Source organism: Glycine max, chromosome 16, assembly GCF_000004515.6.
Source record: "Glycine max cultivar Williams 82 chromosome 16, Glycine_max_v4.0, whole genome shotgun sequence".
In the NCBI taxonomy this organism is placed as follows: domain Eukaryota; kingdom Viridiplantae; phylum Streptophyta; class Magnoliopsida; order Fabales; family Fabaceae; genus Glycine; species Glycine max.
Genome location: NC_038252.2, coordinates 31,676,726 through 31,689,772, shown reverse-complemented (window position 1 = coordinate 31,689,772; position 13,047 = coordinate 31,676,726). Strand labels below are relative to the sequence as shown.

At 30.2% G+C, this 13,047-nt stretch overlaps 2 protein-coding genes across 3 annotated transcripts; one reads left to right on the top strand and one right to left on the bottom strand.

The window, feature by feature from the left end:
- Positions 1–1,187: 1,187 nt before the first annotated feature.
- LOC100793479 (tyrosine-specific transport protein) lies at positions 1,188–5,151 on the bottom strand. Of its 2 annotated transcripts, none has more exons than XM_006599378.3 (8): positions 4,939–5,151; positions 4,607–4,835; positions 3,874–4,264; positions 3,538–3,675; positions 3,296–3,455; positions 2,801–2,948; positions 2,565–2,681; positions 1,188–1,700 (listed from the first exon to the last, which is right to left on the bottom strand). In XM_006599378.3, the coding sequence occupies exons 1-8, from the start codon at positions 5,079–5,081 to the stop codon at positions 1,506–1,508; spliced, it is 1,521 nt and encodes a 506-aa protein (XP_006599441.1). In that variant the 5' UTR covers positions 5,082–5,151; the 3' UTR covers positions 1,188–1,505. The 2 variants fall into 2 exon arrangements, with proteins under 2 accessions (XP_006599441.1, XP_006599442.1); XM_006599379.3 differs by having other exon boundaries at positions 4,607–4,832; positions 4,939–5,150.
- Positions 5,152–7,756: 2,605 nt separating this feature from the next.
- On the top strand, positions 7,757–13,013 carry LOC100792965 (alpha-(1,4)-fucosyltransferase). Its single transcript, XM_003548894.5, has 3 exons — positions 7,757–8,373; positions 9,103–9,276; positions 11,379–13,013. The coding sequence occupies exons 1-3, from the start codon at positions 7,813–7,815 to the stop codon at positions 11,943–11,945; spliced, it is 1,302 nt and encodes a 433-aa protein (XP_003548942.2). The 5' UTR covers positions 7,757–7,812; the 3' UTR covers positions 11,946–13,013.
- The last annotated feature ends 34 nt before the right edge of the window (positions 13,014–13,047 follow it).

Genomic DNA, 13,047 nt, shown 5'->3' with positions numbered 1-13,047 from the left:
AAATGTTTTAAAAAAATACTTTTAATTAATATTTGAATTTTTATTCCTTGTTAGTATATATGTGAGGGGTAGAGGGTGTCACAATTCTCGCAAAACGAAGTGACATTGACTGGTCACCTTATTATTTCACTTAGTGAGAGTGACCTGACATACTCATTGTGTGGTGTATTTTGTTATATACTCTTAAGCGTCCCAGGGTAATTTTTCACTGACATGATACCACATTGCATGTAGGCTTGAGTCTTAGTATAATTGTTGCATAACGCTTGCTAATTGTTTATTATAAAATTGATGAGTGTTATTTCGTCTTGACTCGAGTGTGTGATTCATGTGTAATGAGATTAGTGATTGAAAAATGAATTTTAAAGATAAAGTGGTGAAGTGATGTAGGTTATATCAAGTTGAGTTTTTTTTTTTGTGATAATTCACTCCTTGTGTGCTATTTGTGTTTGGATTCTGTGATGATCTCGAACTTTGTGTTCGTGGGAGCACATGACTAGCTGGATGAATTTAAAGAATTTCATGTCAGAAGACGTTGGGACACAATACTCTGATAGGATGTGACATTGAGAATGAGTTTTTATTTTAATTGCATAATGTTATTTTATTTTATTTTATTTTATCTCACTAATTAAACAAAACATTTTTTTGTAAACTTTGACGGCCTTGTTTTGAGTCTAATATGTTTTTAATAAGTCTTATTTGATAACTGTGAAGTGAATGTGAATCTTTTACCCACGTGAATTTATTGATAAATGTTTTTATATGTTTTATTTATTTATATGTATGTCAGGACAGAGAATGTCACATATAAATTAAGAGCAAGAAAGATAGTCTCTATTGACAGGTAGTGGTTGTTTTTTGTGTAAGGACTGCCCTCACCTAATTCATCTTATGATATGAGAATGAAAGGTATGTAACTGCATAAGCATTTTTCACATACAACTTGTGTTATATATATCATAGGACAAAATATATCATTTGTGGTCAGATTCAAAACTGGCTTTGGAGCTTATCCAGACCAACATTGATATCTTTCACCCTCACTAATCTTTGATGAGACAAATTCAACAAATGTTGGCTTTTAATTGGAACGCTTGCTTTAAGCACTTTTTACGTGAAGCTAATGCATGTGCTGACTGGCTTGCAAAACAACATGGAGCAATCCATGCAATAGCCCCCCTAAATTTGTAATAATGTCTATTACTAATGATTATTAAAATGCAGTTTATGTACATCCCGAAGAAAACGGACATGAATCAATGACCGAACCAAATATTTGAATAAGGTTTCAAGCTTAGCAGCCTTTGCTGCTAAGTCAAATGTAATGAGCAAATTCTATATTGCTTCATAAATTCTTCAGCACCAAACTTTTGGCATGCACCATGACAAATCTCCGTTTCCTTCAAATTCAGCACACATGATTCTATTCCGAAGCAAGCGGCATGAGGAGGAAAACCTTGTACAGAGAATTTTGGTAAATGTTTAAACAGGAAAAAAGGTATTTATGAGTGCAGAGCTGGTATATCTTGCAGGATTTGCTCCACCACAATGCCACAAGCAAATAGTTCAGCCACAACAAGTGCAACATTTGCATTTAATAATTCCTTTCGACCATAAAGCTCGGGTTCCCTCTTGTGCATTGCCCATGCCATTGCTGGAGGAAGCACTCCATAGAGCACTGTCATGCAATAGCCCCCCTAAATTTGTTCAAAATAAAGGATCAACCATTTCACCATAAAAACCAGAATTTGTTGCATGTGATTTAAAGGAACATCTACTTGATTTAAAGCATTAACCATTTAATTTGAGAAAACGTTTTCAATCTTCATTTCTATTATTCCTAGGAATCAGGCGGTAGTGTTAGACTCCTTTTCTTTTCTATATTAATTTTTAGGTTAAAATATGTTTTTAATTCTTAATAAATATTTAATTTTGTATTTTTTATGATAATTTTTTTTTTGCATTGAATCCTTAATAAAATAACAATTTTATTTTTAGTCCTTAATATTTTTTTTAGTTATGATAAATTAATAAATTTTATGTTTGTTTCCTTATAATTTTTTTATTTGTTATTAATCTTTTTCAAATGGACTAATAATAAATGAAAAATTTATCAAAAATCAAACACAAAATTCGTTACTTTGGACTACAAAAAATATCAATGATCAAAAGTAAAATTTTTGTTTTACAGGGAGCAAAAACAAAATATATATATATATATATATATATATATATATATATATTAAAAAATAAATACAAAATTCAGATATTTATTAGAAATCACAAACATATTTTAGTTTAACTTTTAATTACAAAAATGTTACCTTATTTTCATTTTATTTCTTGTTTTAAAAAATTTATACAGAAAACAGTAAAAATAGAATATAAAGATAGAAAACACTCTATTTCCTATACAAACTTTTGAAAATAGAAAACAAAATGAAAATAAGGTGCCATTTTTCTAATCAAAAGTAAAAAAAAAAAAATGTTTTCTCTACCCAAACTAGCAGAATCTTCCACTGCCACACAAAGAGAAAAAAAAAAACTCTTTCTCAGCTTACAGCAATATCTGTGGCAGCAGAGAATGCATCCGGAAATGTTGTTGAGACAAAGAGAGAGGGAGCAACTACCATTGTTGCAGCTATGACATTTATTTTATTCCTGCCCCACCAATTTTCCTGTCCAAAGAACTTTCTTCATTAAAACATAGCATGATTCTTTATTGACTGTGTTATAGGCAAAAAATGTAACAAATTGCAATTAATAAAGATATTAAAAGTACATAATTTACTTTTACCTTTTTAGTGGGAAGGGAATGCCAGGTTCCATTTTTAAGTTGCTCCTTGAAGAACTCTGAGAAGGCTAGGAGGGTGCCAATAAGTGATGTACCTACTGCCAAAAGTGAGAAGGCAGCAACCATAATAGAAACACCATTCCATCTCAACCTAAAAAATTGACATTTATGAATTTTAGTTGTTTGAGGTTGAAATTTAACAGTCTAAATATTTGAGACATAATTGTGGAAAGCTCTATTTCTTGTGATGGGTGGAGATTCAGTAAAAAAATAAATATATGGTGTACTCCTTGATTCATGATAATGGATAAGCTTGCATCAATACTTTCATATTCATAATATATTAAAAGTCTAATTGCATCTTGCAATCTATGTAACCAACATTACCTGGTGGGATAAAACTTTTGTTGAATGATTTTTACACTAGGTTTCTTAAAATACTTTATGGTTAATTATCAACACAAATGCCCCCAAATTGTTCTGCAGGAGCAGAATTACCTATATAACAACTGAACCGGATCAACCACTTGTTCTGCTTCAGCTGCAAGACCAAGTGCAACTGCATCCCAGACAAGCACTGCCACCAGTGGCACAAGAGCACCAAGAAAAACAGAAGTTTTTATACGACGAATGTCACCTTCCAAATAAGAGCATATAACTGCAAGGTTTTAAAAGCAAAATGTTTTAGCAAAACTACTAGTTTCAAAATATATGTAACATTATAATTTTCTCATTCTTACATGGTGTTAGATCATGAAACACTAGGGAAAAAATAATCACAGGTATTGTTGGTGGAATTTTTGTCCAGTCACTAATGCCCCCAACTCCTGACCATCCCCCAAACACAACAGCTAGCACCTCAATAGCCAACAATAAACCTGCTTACAAGAAGCTACTCATTGTTATGCAGTCAAAATGTTACTCATCACAAAATTCTAGATTGAAATACAGCCAGATAAACCATAATAAGAAAAAACACAAAATAATTCAATATTTGTAAAACTATGCTCAAGTTTGCACAATGGCAATAATAAGTTACAAAGCATGAATAGCTTAAAAATCAAAACTTTATGCACCAATCATGGAAGCAGTTAGATACTGGTTGACTCGATCAGTGGCGCGAGTTCCCCAAATTGAGACAAGCATTGTAAAGAGAGCAGTGAATAGAGAGCCTGAAACTGGTGCTGGGAGATTGATGAGTTGGAAAAGGATCTCCCCAGATTTGGAACTATATGCAACCATGGAACTATATCCCAAGAAAACATAGGCAATAGTAGCTATTGTTCCACCCCAGTCCCCAAGTGTTTCTTGGGCCATGGTTCTGATAGAAATGACATCCAACTCATTGTCTTCCTGTTTCTTTCCTTTGTTCCTCATCAAAGCCACATTAATTTCAACCAGCAAAAATGCTTCAATGAGAAGAAAAATCCAACACACTATCACTGATATAGAACTTGGTATAATTCCCTGCAATTGTACATAAATGTTCTGGACATGTCAGCATGAAAAAGACAAACACTTTCGACTATTTTTTCTTAAGTAAAATATGTTTCTGTTCCCACCAAATCTCTCGAAATTCAGTTTTAGTCTGTATAAAAATTTAATACATGTTCAGTCCTATATTTTAACAGAAACACACGATTTTAGTCACCAATGAGGGACTAAAACCATACCAATTTTGAAAAAATGTTGGGACTACGCATTTATTAAATTTTTATAGGGATTAAAACCAAATTTCAAGATATTTGAGGGGGGAAAATATTTTTATCCTTTTTTTTTCATTTTTTCAGCTCAGAGAAAAGGGAGTACAGCAGGGAAGGCTTTCTCTGGAAGTGCAAGAATTCCAGTACCAATACTAGTACCAATGATAAGAGCAACTGCACCAGCAACAGTACCCTCTTTCTTCTCAGCTACTTTGCTAGTTCTCTTGCTCAATCCAGTGGAGAATTTCTGGGCCTTTCTAGCAAAATGCTTCCTTCTAATCACTGGCTTTTGCTGTTGCCAGTGGAGATAGCACAAACAGCTATTATAGCTTCTGCTGGGAGGAGTTGGAACTCATCATATAAGATGCAGAGAGAGAAGAGCAAATACACTTCTACAAGGCAATATTAGAGAATGAATCATGGTAAATCATGTCATACTTGCGCATTTTAAACTCAGTTGTTGTTGTTGTTGTTGTGTTCCTGTGTAGATTTCTTGCCCATGATGGATTTACTTTTGCATTTCTCTGGATTTTGAGACGCAAATGTAAAGAGGGAGATGAAGTAATGCATCTTGAATCCATGAGAGAAAGTGCAAATGGCTAAGGTGAATCAATTGTATGGTGTCCAAATATCTTGTAAAATGGTCCCTACGCTATATTGAAAACAGTCGAGTGTTTTTTTCCCTAATAATAAAAACATATTATTTTGGTTGCCAACAGGTCTCCTCCTTCATATTTATTCTTATTTAAGGCATGATTAGACCCTAAATATAAATATTTCTTTCAATGAAAAATCGAGTATTAAGAATATATCTTTCAATGAAAATTCGAGCATTCATTATGAGGGGCTGTGAAGCTACTCAATTTGATGATCTAATTCAAGTGTACCAAAAATGAAAATTTGTTAGATGAACTATATGATTCAAGCTCAACACATTTTTTTTTTTATTTGATATGATGATTTCGTGAGAGATCTGAATTTTCATTATTACCTACGTGTGATCTTTGACGATATTTTTTTTTAACATTTAATAAAAATATTATTAAATTTTTTTGATAACATTTAAAAAATATAGTCAAATTACGAATAAATGTTATTAATTTATTTTTATGACATTTTAGACTTTAACAACATGGATTATATATAATATTTAATAAAATATCAAAAAAAATTAATAATATTTATTTATAATTTAACAATATTTTTTAATTAGTGTTAGACACAAAAATATTATTAAAGGTCATATATATATATATATATATATATATATATATATATATATATATATATATATATATATATATATATATATATATATATATATATATATATATATATATATATATATATTACCTGTATTTTCATTACCTTGTGATCTTGTTGTTACTACTCTTTCATTTATTTTATTTTTTGTTCCATCTTACCCATGACTAAATTGCTCACCTTTATCTCATTTTGATATAATTCTAGGTGTAGATCGATTATCCTCCGATCATGCCCTTTTGAACTGTTATGATAAATCTTTAGTATTTAGTTAAATTTCCAATGTCAGTGAGCTACCCATGGTTTATGAATCTCTTGAATGTGCATCTTTGATTTTAAGTCGAGTAAATGTAGCTTGGATAAAAGAACTTTAGTAGAGTTGTGAGAGTAAGTATGTACCCAGATATTCTCACACTCAAGACTCTGTTAAAAACCTTTCCTCTATGCATTAAACTTCCGGTGTGCCTTTGCCCCAACAATTCTAATTTCTTCTTGAATAACAAAACCATTTAATGTTGACCTTCAAGAAATGGTTAAACAATAATGCAAAAGGGTACCGGTTTTATATATTTGCTTTGATCTTGGTAGATTAAACTCACCATTTGAGAGTGAAACTACATGGTTTAGGTACCCAAATCGTGATTTGAACTTGTAAAAAGTGTCAACTTTGCAACTGCATAACTCCTTGCACGGATTGTTTTAAAACATGACTTTTTCCTATACTTTTATATTGACAAAGTCTAAATCTCTCCAAAAACCAAAATCATCTAACTTTTGTAGCTTAATTTGGACCTTTCGATCATTTTGATAAAAAACTAGTTCATTTTAAAGTTTAATAACTCAATTTGCCGGTAATAAATTTGAGTGGAACTAATGTGTTGCATTTCGTAGCATATTTCGCATGGAGTTCTTAGTTGTTTTACATGCATTTTGTTAATTAGGATTGATTGATCTACTCTTATTTTCTTAATTTTGTCACTCAGGACTTTCAAGGAATTGTCACTTGGGACTTTTGTATAATATTAATGAGCTTTTAAGAAATAATTGGGATAAAATTAAAATTTAAAATATCTATTTATAAAATCTACTCCAACATCTACCACGCTGACCCTAATGGGTTAAATGCATAAAATTAAATGTAGTTAACATATGTTTATTAATATATAAAATTGTTAATGTTAAATTATTAAGATAAGGTTAAAATTAATTTTGACTGGAATATATTTTTTTTTAATTTGAGACTTAAACACATTTAAAGTTCACCGTTCATCCTCATCAATATATTTTATGAGGATCTCATCAATATATTTTATGGGGATCAAACTCAAGTCATCTCTCACTAACTAAGTTACACCATTGAGTTGATTGGAATAGGTATTTTACCTTCAAATTGATTCTAAAAACCCTAAAATTCTTGTTTTATATTCGTTTTTACGTATTAAACCTTTGAAAGGTTATGATAATTAATTTAAATAAAAAAACTATTGCTAAACAAATTAAAGCATTCATTACCATTACAAGTATCATACGTCAGAAATAAACGGAAAGCAAATCAAGACAGAAAATGTGTATCGGTTTTCCTAGTTGATATTTGTTTGGTAGTAGTGTTTGTAGGTTTTTGTTGATGCTAAGTTGTCTCCAACTCACTAATTGTCCAACTCAAGCATGCACGCAAGGAAGGTGTCACACTTTAAAGTGGACACATGTTTCAATTTCTCAAGGCCAAGCATGCCTCAACCGAACATATATGAACTATTTCACTGGGTGAAGGAACTATAAACCCTCCAAAAATATCCACTATAATGAAGACAAAAATGTTGTTGTATTTGAATTGGTTCCAACCCATAGTAGAAGAATGACGTTCTCAGATTTTTACACTATCCCTATCACTCGTTACTTTCCTCCCTTTAAGGGTAAAAAGAGGAGAAATCTCATTTCATTTTTTTTATTTCATACTATAAAAAGAAGAATTTGGAGTACGTGTAAACAATAATTGATGGCGTGGAACTATCATTATTGTATCGTATAATTTAAGATATTCTCTTGTATATGTTATTAGTGTTGTCTACCATTCATTTCACATTTTTCACTTTGCACTCCGAAGAGAGGATGAGAGTTCCCAATTGTTCATCATTCTTCACTCTACCCCTACGTCATTTCATTACCTTAGCAAACACATTGGGTTTCATTCTCTTGATCTTGTTCATATCTGGGATCATTGAGTTCCCCTCTTTTTCTTTATTATCACAATTCTCAACCCAACCAATCAAAGACCAATCAAAGGCTTTCACCGACGTGGTTGGTGCATTCAAAAAGTGGGACTCCGAAGTGGGGTGTGCCCGATTCAAGAAAGAGATAAACCAACAAAGAAATGGTTCAAATTATGGTTTTTCTACTTCTTTGCAAGATCAATTTGGTGGCCAATTGGAATGTGGGGTGCTGAAAATGAAACATGTGAGCATCTTGGTGAAAGGGTGGACATGGATTCCTGACAATTTAAATAACATGTACATTTGCCCATGTGGATTGAGTTGCTTGTGGACAAAATCACTGGTTCTTGCTGACAACCCTGATGCCTTCTTGTTTGAAACGACTAAACCTCCGGCACAAGTAACAATTTTTTTGGGTTATGATGTTTACACTTATTGTTTTTTATTATGTGTTGTGTGGATGATAAAGTTTAGCTATATATTTTATGTTATTAAGTGAATTATATACGGGTCTAGATCGATCTCATGCATTCAATAAAATAGAATTTGCATATAATTTATTGAACATATAATAAATAGTGTGTTAAAAGTTGTGATTTTATATTATTTAATATGTGCAATTTTAATTGTAACATTACAGGTTTCTTTTTTTTTTAACCAAGAATGAGAATTTACATAGCAAATGCATGTGATTGAAAAACAAGTAAGAATTTACACTTATACGTGTCCTTTTTTAAATTTCTCTTAGGAAGGCACAAATTAATATTCCTCTTTGCATCTTGGCAATACATCAGAACTAGTTTATTTTAAATGAGCTTACTGTTGGACAATCATACTGTCTCTTCTTGTTACTCACACTGAATTTTTTTGTTTTATTTAGATTAATAACAGTTATTAATAAATTGAATGTAGAAATGTTACAATTGTCATAGTAATAATTGCTTGCTCATGTTTAGTATGAAATGTTTGATTTGCAAGGGTTGTTTGTTTGAAACTTTGTTGAACTTTGAGCATCCACAATTGTGTTAAATAAATTTGTTGCCAATGACTTAAGAAACTTAGTTTATCAAAAATGAATTTCATTTCCTATAAGAATTGACTTAGTTGTTTCTTGTTCTTTTGAATTTAGAGAAGCATTGGACAACCACTTCGTGTATACATGGACCTTGAACCTAAAAGAAAGCGATCAGGTCGTGAAGAAATATTTATTAGTTATCATGCTAAAGATGATTTGCAATCAACCTATGCCAGTTCCCTATTCCATAATGGTCGAAATTACCATATTTCTTCCCATAAGAACAATGTAAGTAGTTTTTAATTTTGTATTTTTGTATGACCAATTGCTTGTTAAAATTGAAATACCAAACTAAAAGTTAAAAAAAAAAATTGCATTAAATTCTCACTATATGTTTTATATACTCTATTACAAAATCCACTAGGTTGCCTTAGTGGTAGGAGATTAGGATAGGTGCATAAGGACTTGTATTCAATTTTCATTGCCACCATTGTACACACAAAAGATACTTGATTGCAAGAATTTATTCATAAATGTAAGAATTGTTTGGTTTGAAAAAATATTTTTTATTTTCAATTTTTTATATTTTCATTGTTTTATATACATTTGTTTAAGAATAGGAAATAAAGTGGCAATAATTTGACATTTTTATAATTAAAGAAGAAGAAGAAAATGTTTTCTCAAACCATATAACCCTAAGCTTTTTTGTTCCCTTTCTTATTCTTTGAATGTTTTTCTTCTTGTTCTTTTTCTTCTTGAGTGCCAAATTCATTGATTAGTATTGCATAAAAATGAATGCAAAATTATTCTTTGCATATATCTCTTATTTTAAAGGGATTGAAATCACTTATCTTGAACTTTGTCTTTTTCTCTATCCTATCAATGGCATTAACTCAATTAATAAAAGTTCACGTCATCTCTTCATAGTTTGGAAACGTTTTGGTGTGTATTTGGAATCATTAAGTAACGTGGATCACATACTCTCTTTTCACTTCACAGACCTAAAATACACAGAATTAAGTCTTCATAACTTTCGGTTTACATGCATCAAGTGATACCCGAAATACTACAAAACACACTATTAATGTTACACTCAATCGCTCCCTTTTCTATGTAATGGATCCCTCCTTTTTTTAAGGTTAAAAGGCCTTTATCCCTGCGAAATTAACGTTGGACGTTTTCCAATACAGTGTAAGATATTAGCCTGGCCTCAAAACAAAGTTTGTGATATGGTGAGAGACAAAGCTTGAGTGTAGAGATTACATGTTTTTTTTTTTTAATTGAGTTGTGTGATTTGATTGATGGGACAGAAAGAGAGATAGAATTTGGGAATCTGTAATTTGAATTCATGTAAAGAAAATTATAGAGCCTTTGGTTTAGGAAAGAAAAAAAAAAGCAAAGTGGAAATGTTTTGATAGGTTGTTTGATGAAAAAAGGTAAAAGCAAAGAAAATTAAATATGCAACTAAAACACCAAAAATACACCTTATAGGAAGAAAAAAAGTATTCAAAAGTAAGAATATTTTAAATATTTATTAAAACATTTCATCTCCTCCTTTCTTTCCGTTTCAAAGAGTTTGCAAAATTCACGAGTCCTGCCTACGTTATATATATATATATATATATAAAAGAAATAAATGATAGTATGTTTTTTGTTTTAAAATATAGAAAACATATAATTGTTGATTTTCTTTTATACCCTTTATTTATTATAAAAAAATTATTGAGTTATTAAGAATATAACTCATACTCATTAATTAAAAGAAATATTCTTTAAATTATGAGTAATTTCACTATATCTAACCACCACTTAAATTAATTAATTAATTTTATGAGTACTTTTAGAATAAAATTTAAATTTATGATAATATTAATTAAAATAAACTATTTTAATTATTTTTATTAATGTTGAAGAATTAGATATTTATTTCTTATATATATAAATATAATTATATATATAAAAATGAAAGTAATATATACTAAGACATTTTCTTTTACAAACATAGTGTACGTAGAAGTGAAATTTGTGGTTTAGCATTAGTTCTAACTCAAATAGACATCGAAACTTGTGGTATGACAATAGATGATTAGGATAATAATTAATGGATTATATGTTTAAAGGTGTCATCATAATTATTATATGTAAATATTAAAATAAACTAATATATGTTATGTAACTGATAAAATATTATTTTTGTACAACATTACAGTTCCCGTCAAAGTTAGATGGATGTTAAAGGATTTTCAAGAGATTAGTTAAGAAAAATAATTTAACAAGATTTGGGTTACTAATCTGTTTACAGTGTTGGCGTGTGCTTTATGTATGAACTAATCAATATTTTAAAAGAAAAGGTTTGTAAAACTTTCATTAATTTTGTTCATCATTTCTAGGTCCCACTTGTTTATTGGTCTTCTTTCCCTTGTACAACTCAAAGGAACAAACTTGCCCACAAAATCCTTAGTTTATTGCCTCACCATTCACTTGGCAAATGCCTAAATAATGTTGGAGGAAAAAATAAGGCACCACGTTTATATCCTGAATGTGTAGATAATGCTGCAAAACTTACCAAATGGTGGAATCATTTACACTGTGTGATGTCTCACTACAAGTTTGTCCTTGTAATTGAGGGCACTTGGACTGAGAGTTATATTACAGAAAAGATATTTTATGCCTTAGACTCTGGTGCAATTCCAATCTATTTTGGTGCTCCAAATATCATGGATTTTGTCCCTCCTCATTCAATAATAGAAGGGGTGAAATTCAAGTCAATGGAAGAATTGGCTTCGTATGTGAAGGCCATAGCAGATGATCCAATAGCCTATGGAGAATTCCATGCATGGAGAAGATGTGGTGTGTTGGGTAACTATGCAAAAACTAGAGCACTGAGCCTTGACACCTTACCTTGTCGGTTATGTCATGCTATTAGCAAAAAAGGGGGAAGAAATGCAGATGCCTAGTTTTAGATACATATTAATGTTTAAAGATAATTTATTTATTTGTAATGATGGGAGGAACTATACTTGATAACTATATTGATTAGTTCATAAAAACATAATATGTTTAGATATATATTTGATTTTGCTTAATAACTCCTTTGTCATCACAATTATGGTTTTTACGTATAACTATATATTCCTATGTTTAGTTCAAATTAAAAAGATGTGAAATGGTAAATGTATTATTTTAGTTAGTCATGCACATACAAATCAAAATCGCGTCTCAATTAAAAGGGATCACTATTTCAAGAAACTATGATGACTCACTTTAAAGACATAAGACTCTAAATTGAATATTTTAAAACTTAAAAAATCAAATTAAATATAATTTAAGACATAAAGGACTAAAATTATATTTTAATCATTTTTAACTTTTCAACTCAATTTCTAATTTATAGGCTTTAAGCTAACTTATGAGTTAGTCTTAGTAAACACTTCATTAGATGCTAATGAGGAGGGCCACTCTAAAATGTCTATTCAACAAGAATTTGTCACCACATAACTTATGTCATGATCAGTTAATTCAAATATTTAATAAGCTTACTATGTTTGACATAACATTTTTCTTTTTTTCATCTTAAAAACTACTCCAAAATTAAAGTTAATAATAATACCTTGAGATAAAAAATAAAAAATAAAAAAAAGAAGTTAAAACTATTGGATAATTTTATGATTCTTTTAACTTCACATTTACTTTCAGCTTGCAATGTTTTCAACTTGAAAGTTTCTTTCAACTCATTAGCTCTTTGGGGGACGATCATCGAGGAATAAGGAAAAACAATAATGCATGAATTGCCAAAGCAGAGCCATTCCAAGACAACGGATATAAGAGCTTTGAGAGCTAATGCATGTGGCCACATATTATAGAATTCAAAATAAAGAGAAATGTAATAGAAATAGAATGTCATTGAATTGACTGGATGATTAAGATCAAGATCCTCTGGATGATTAAGATTAAGATCAAGATCCTCTGAGGTTCAAAATGTAACTGCATGCCTGCAATTCAATTATAAGGATATAAATTTATGTATATTTAAAAGTTTTATTTTTCTATAAATTTATA

Bases quoted from the DNA above. Each gene is read 5' to 3' on its own strand.
- LOC100793479 (XM_006599378.3), bottom strand. From the start codon at position 5,081: ATGGATTCAAGATGCATTACTTCATCTCCCTCTTTACATTTGCGTCTC. The intron at 4,265-4,606 runs GTACTCCCTTTT...GTACAATTGCAG, and splicing joins CAGAGAAAGCCTTCCCTGCT to GGAATTATACCAAGTTCTAT. The intron at 2,949-3,295 runs GTAATTCTGCTC...TCAATTTTTTAG, and splicing joins CCGGTTCAGTTGTTATATAG to GTTGAGATGGAATGGTGTTT.
- LOC100792965 (XM_003548894.5), top strand. From the start codon at position 7,813: ATGTTATTAGTGTTGTCTACCATTCATTTCACATTTTTCACTTTGCAC. The intron at 8,374-9,102 runs GTAACAATTTTT...TTTTGAATTTAG, and splicing joins CGACTAAACCTCCGGCACAA to AGAAGCATTGGACAACCACT. The intron at 9,277-11,378 runs GTAAGTAGTTTT...CATCATTTCTAG, and splicing joins TTTCTTCCCATAAGAACAAT to GTCCCACTTGTTTATTGGTC.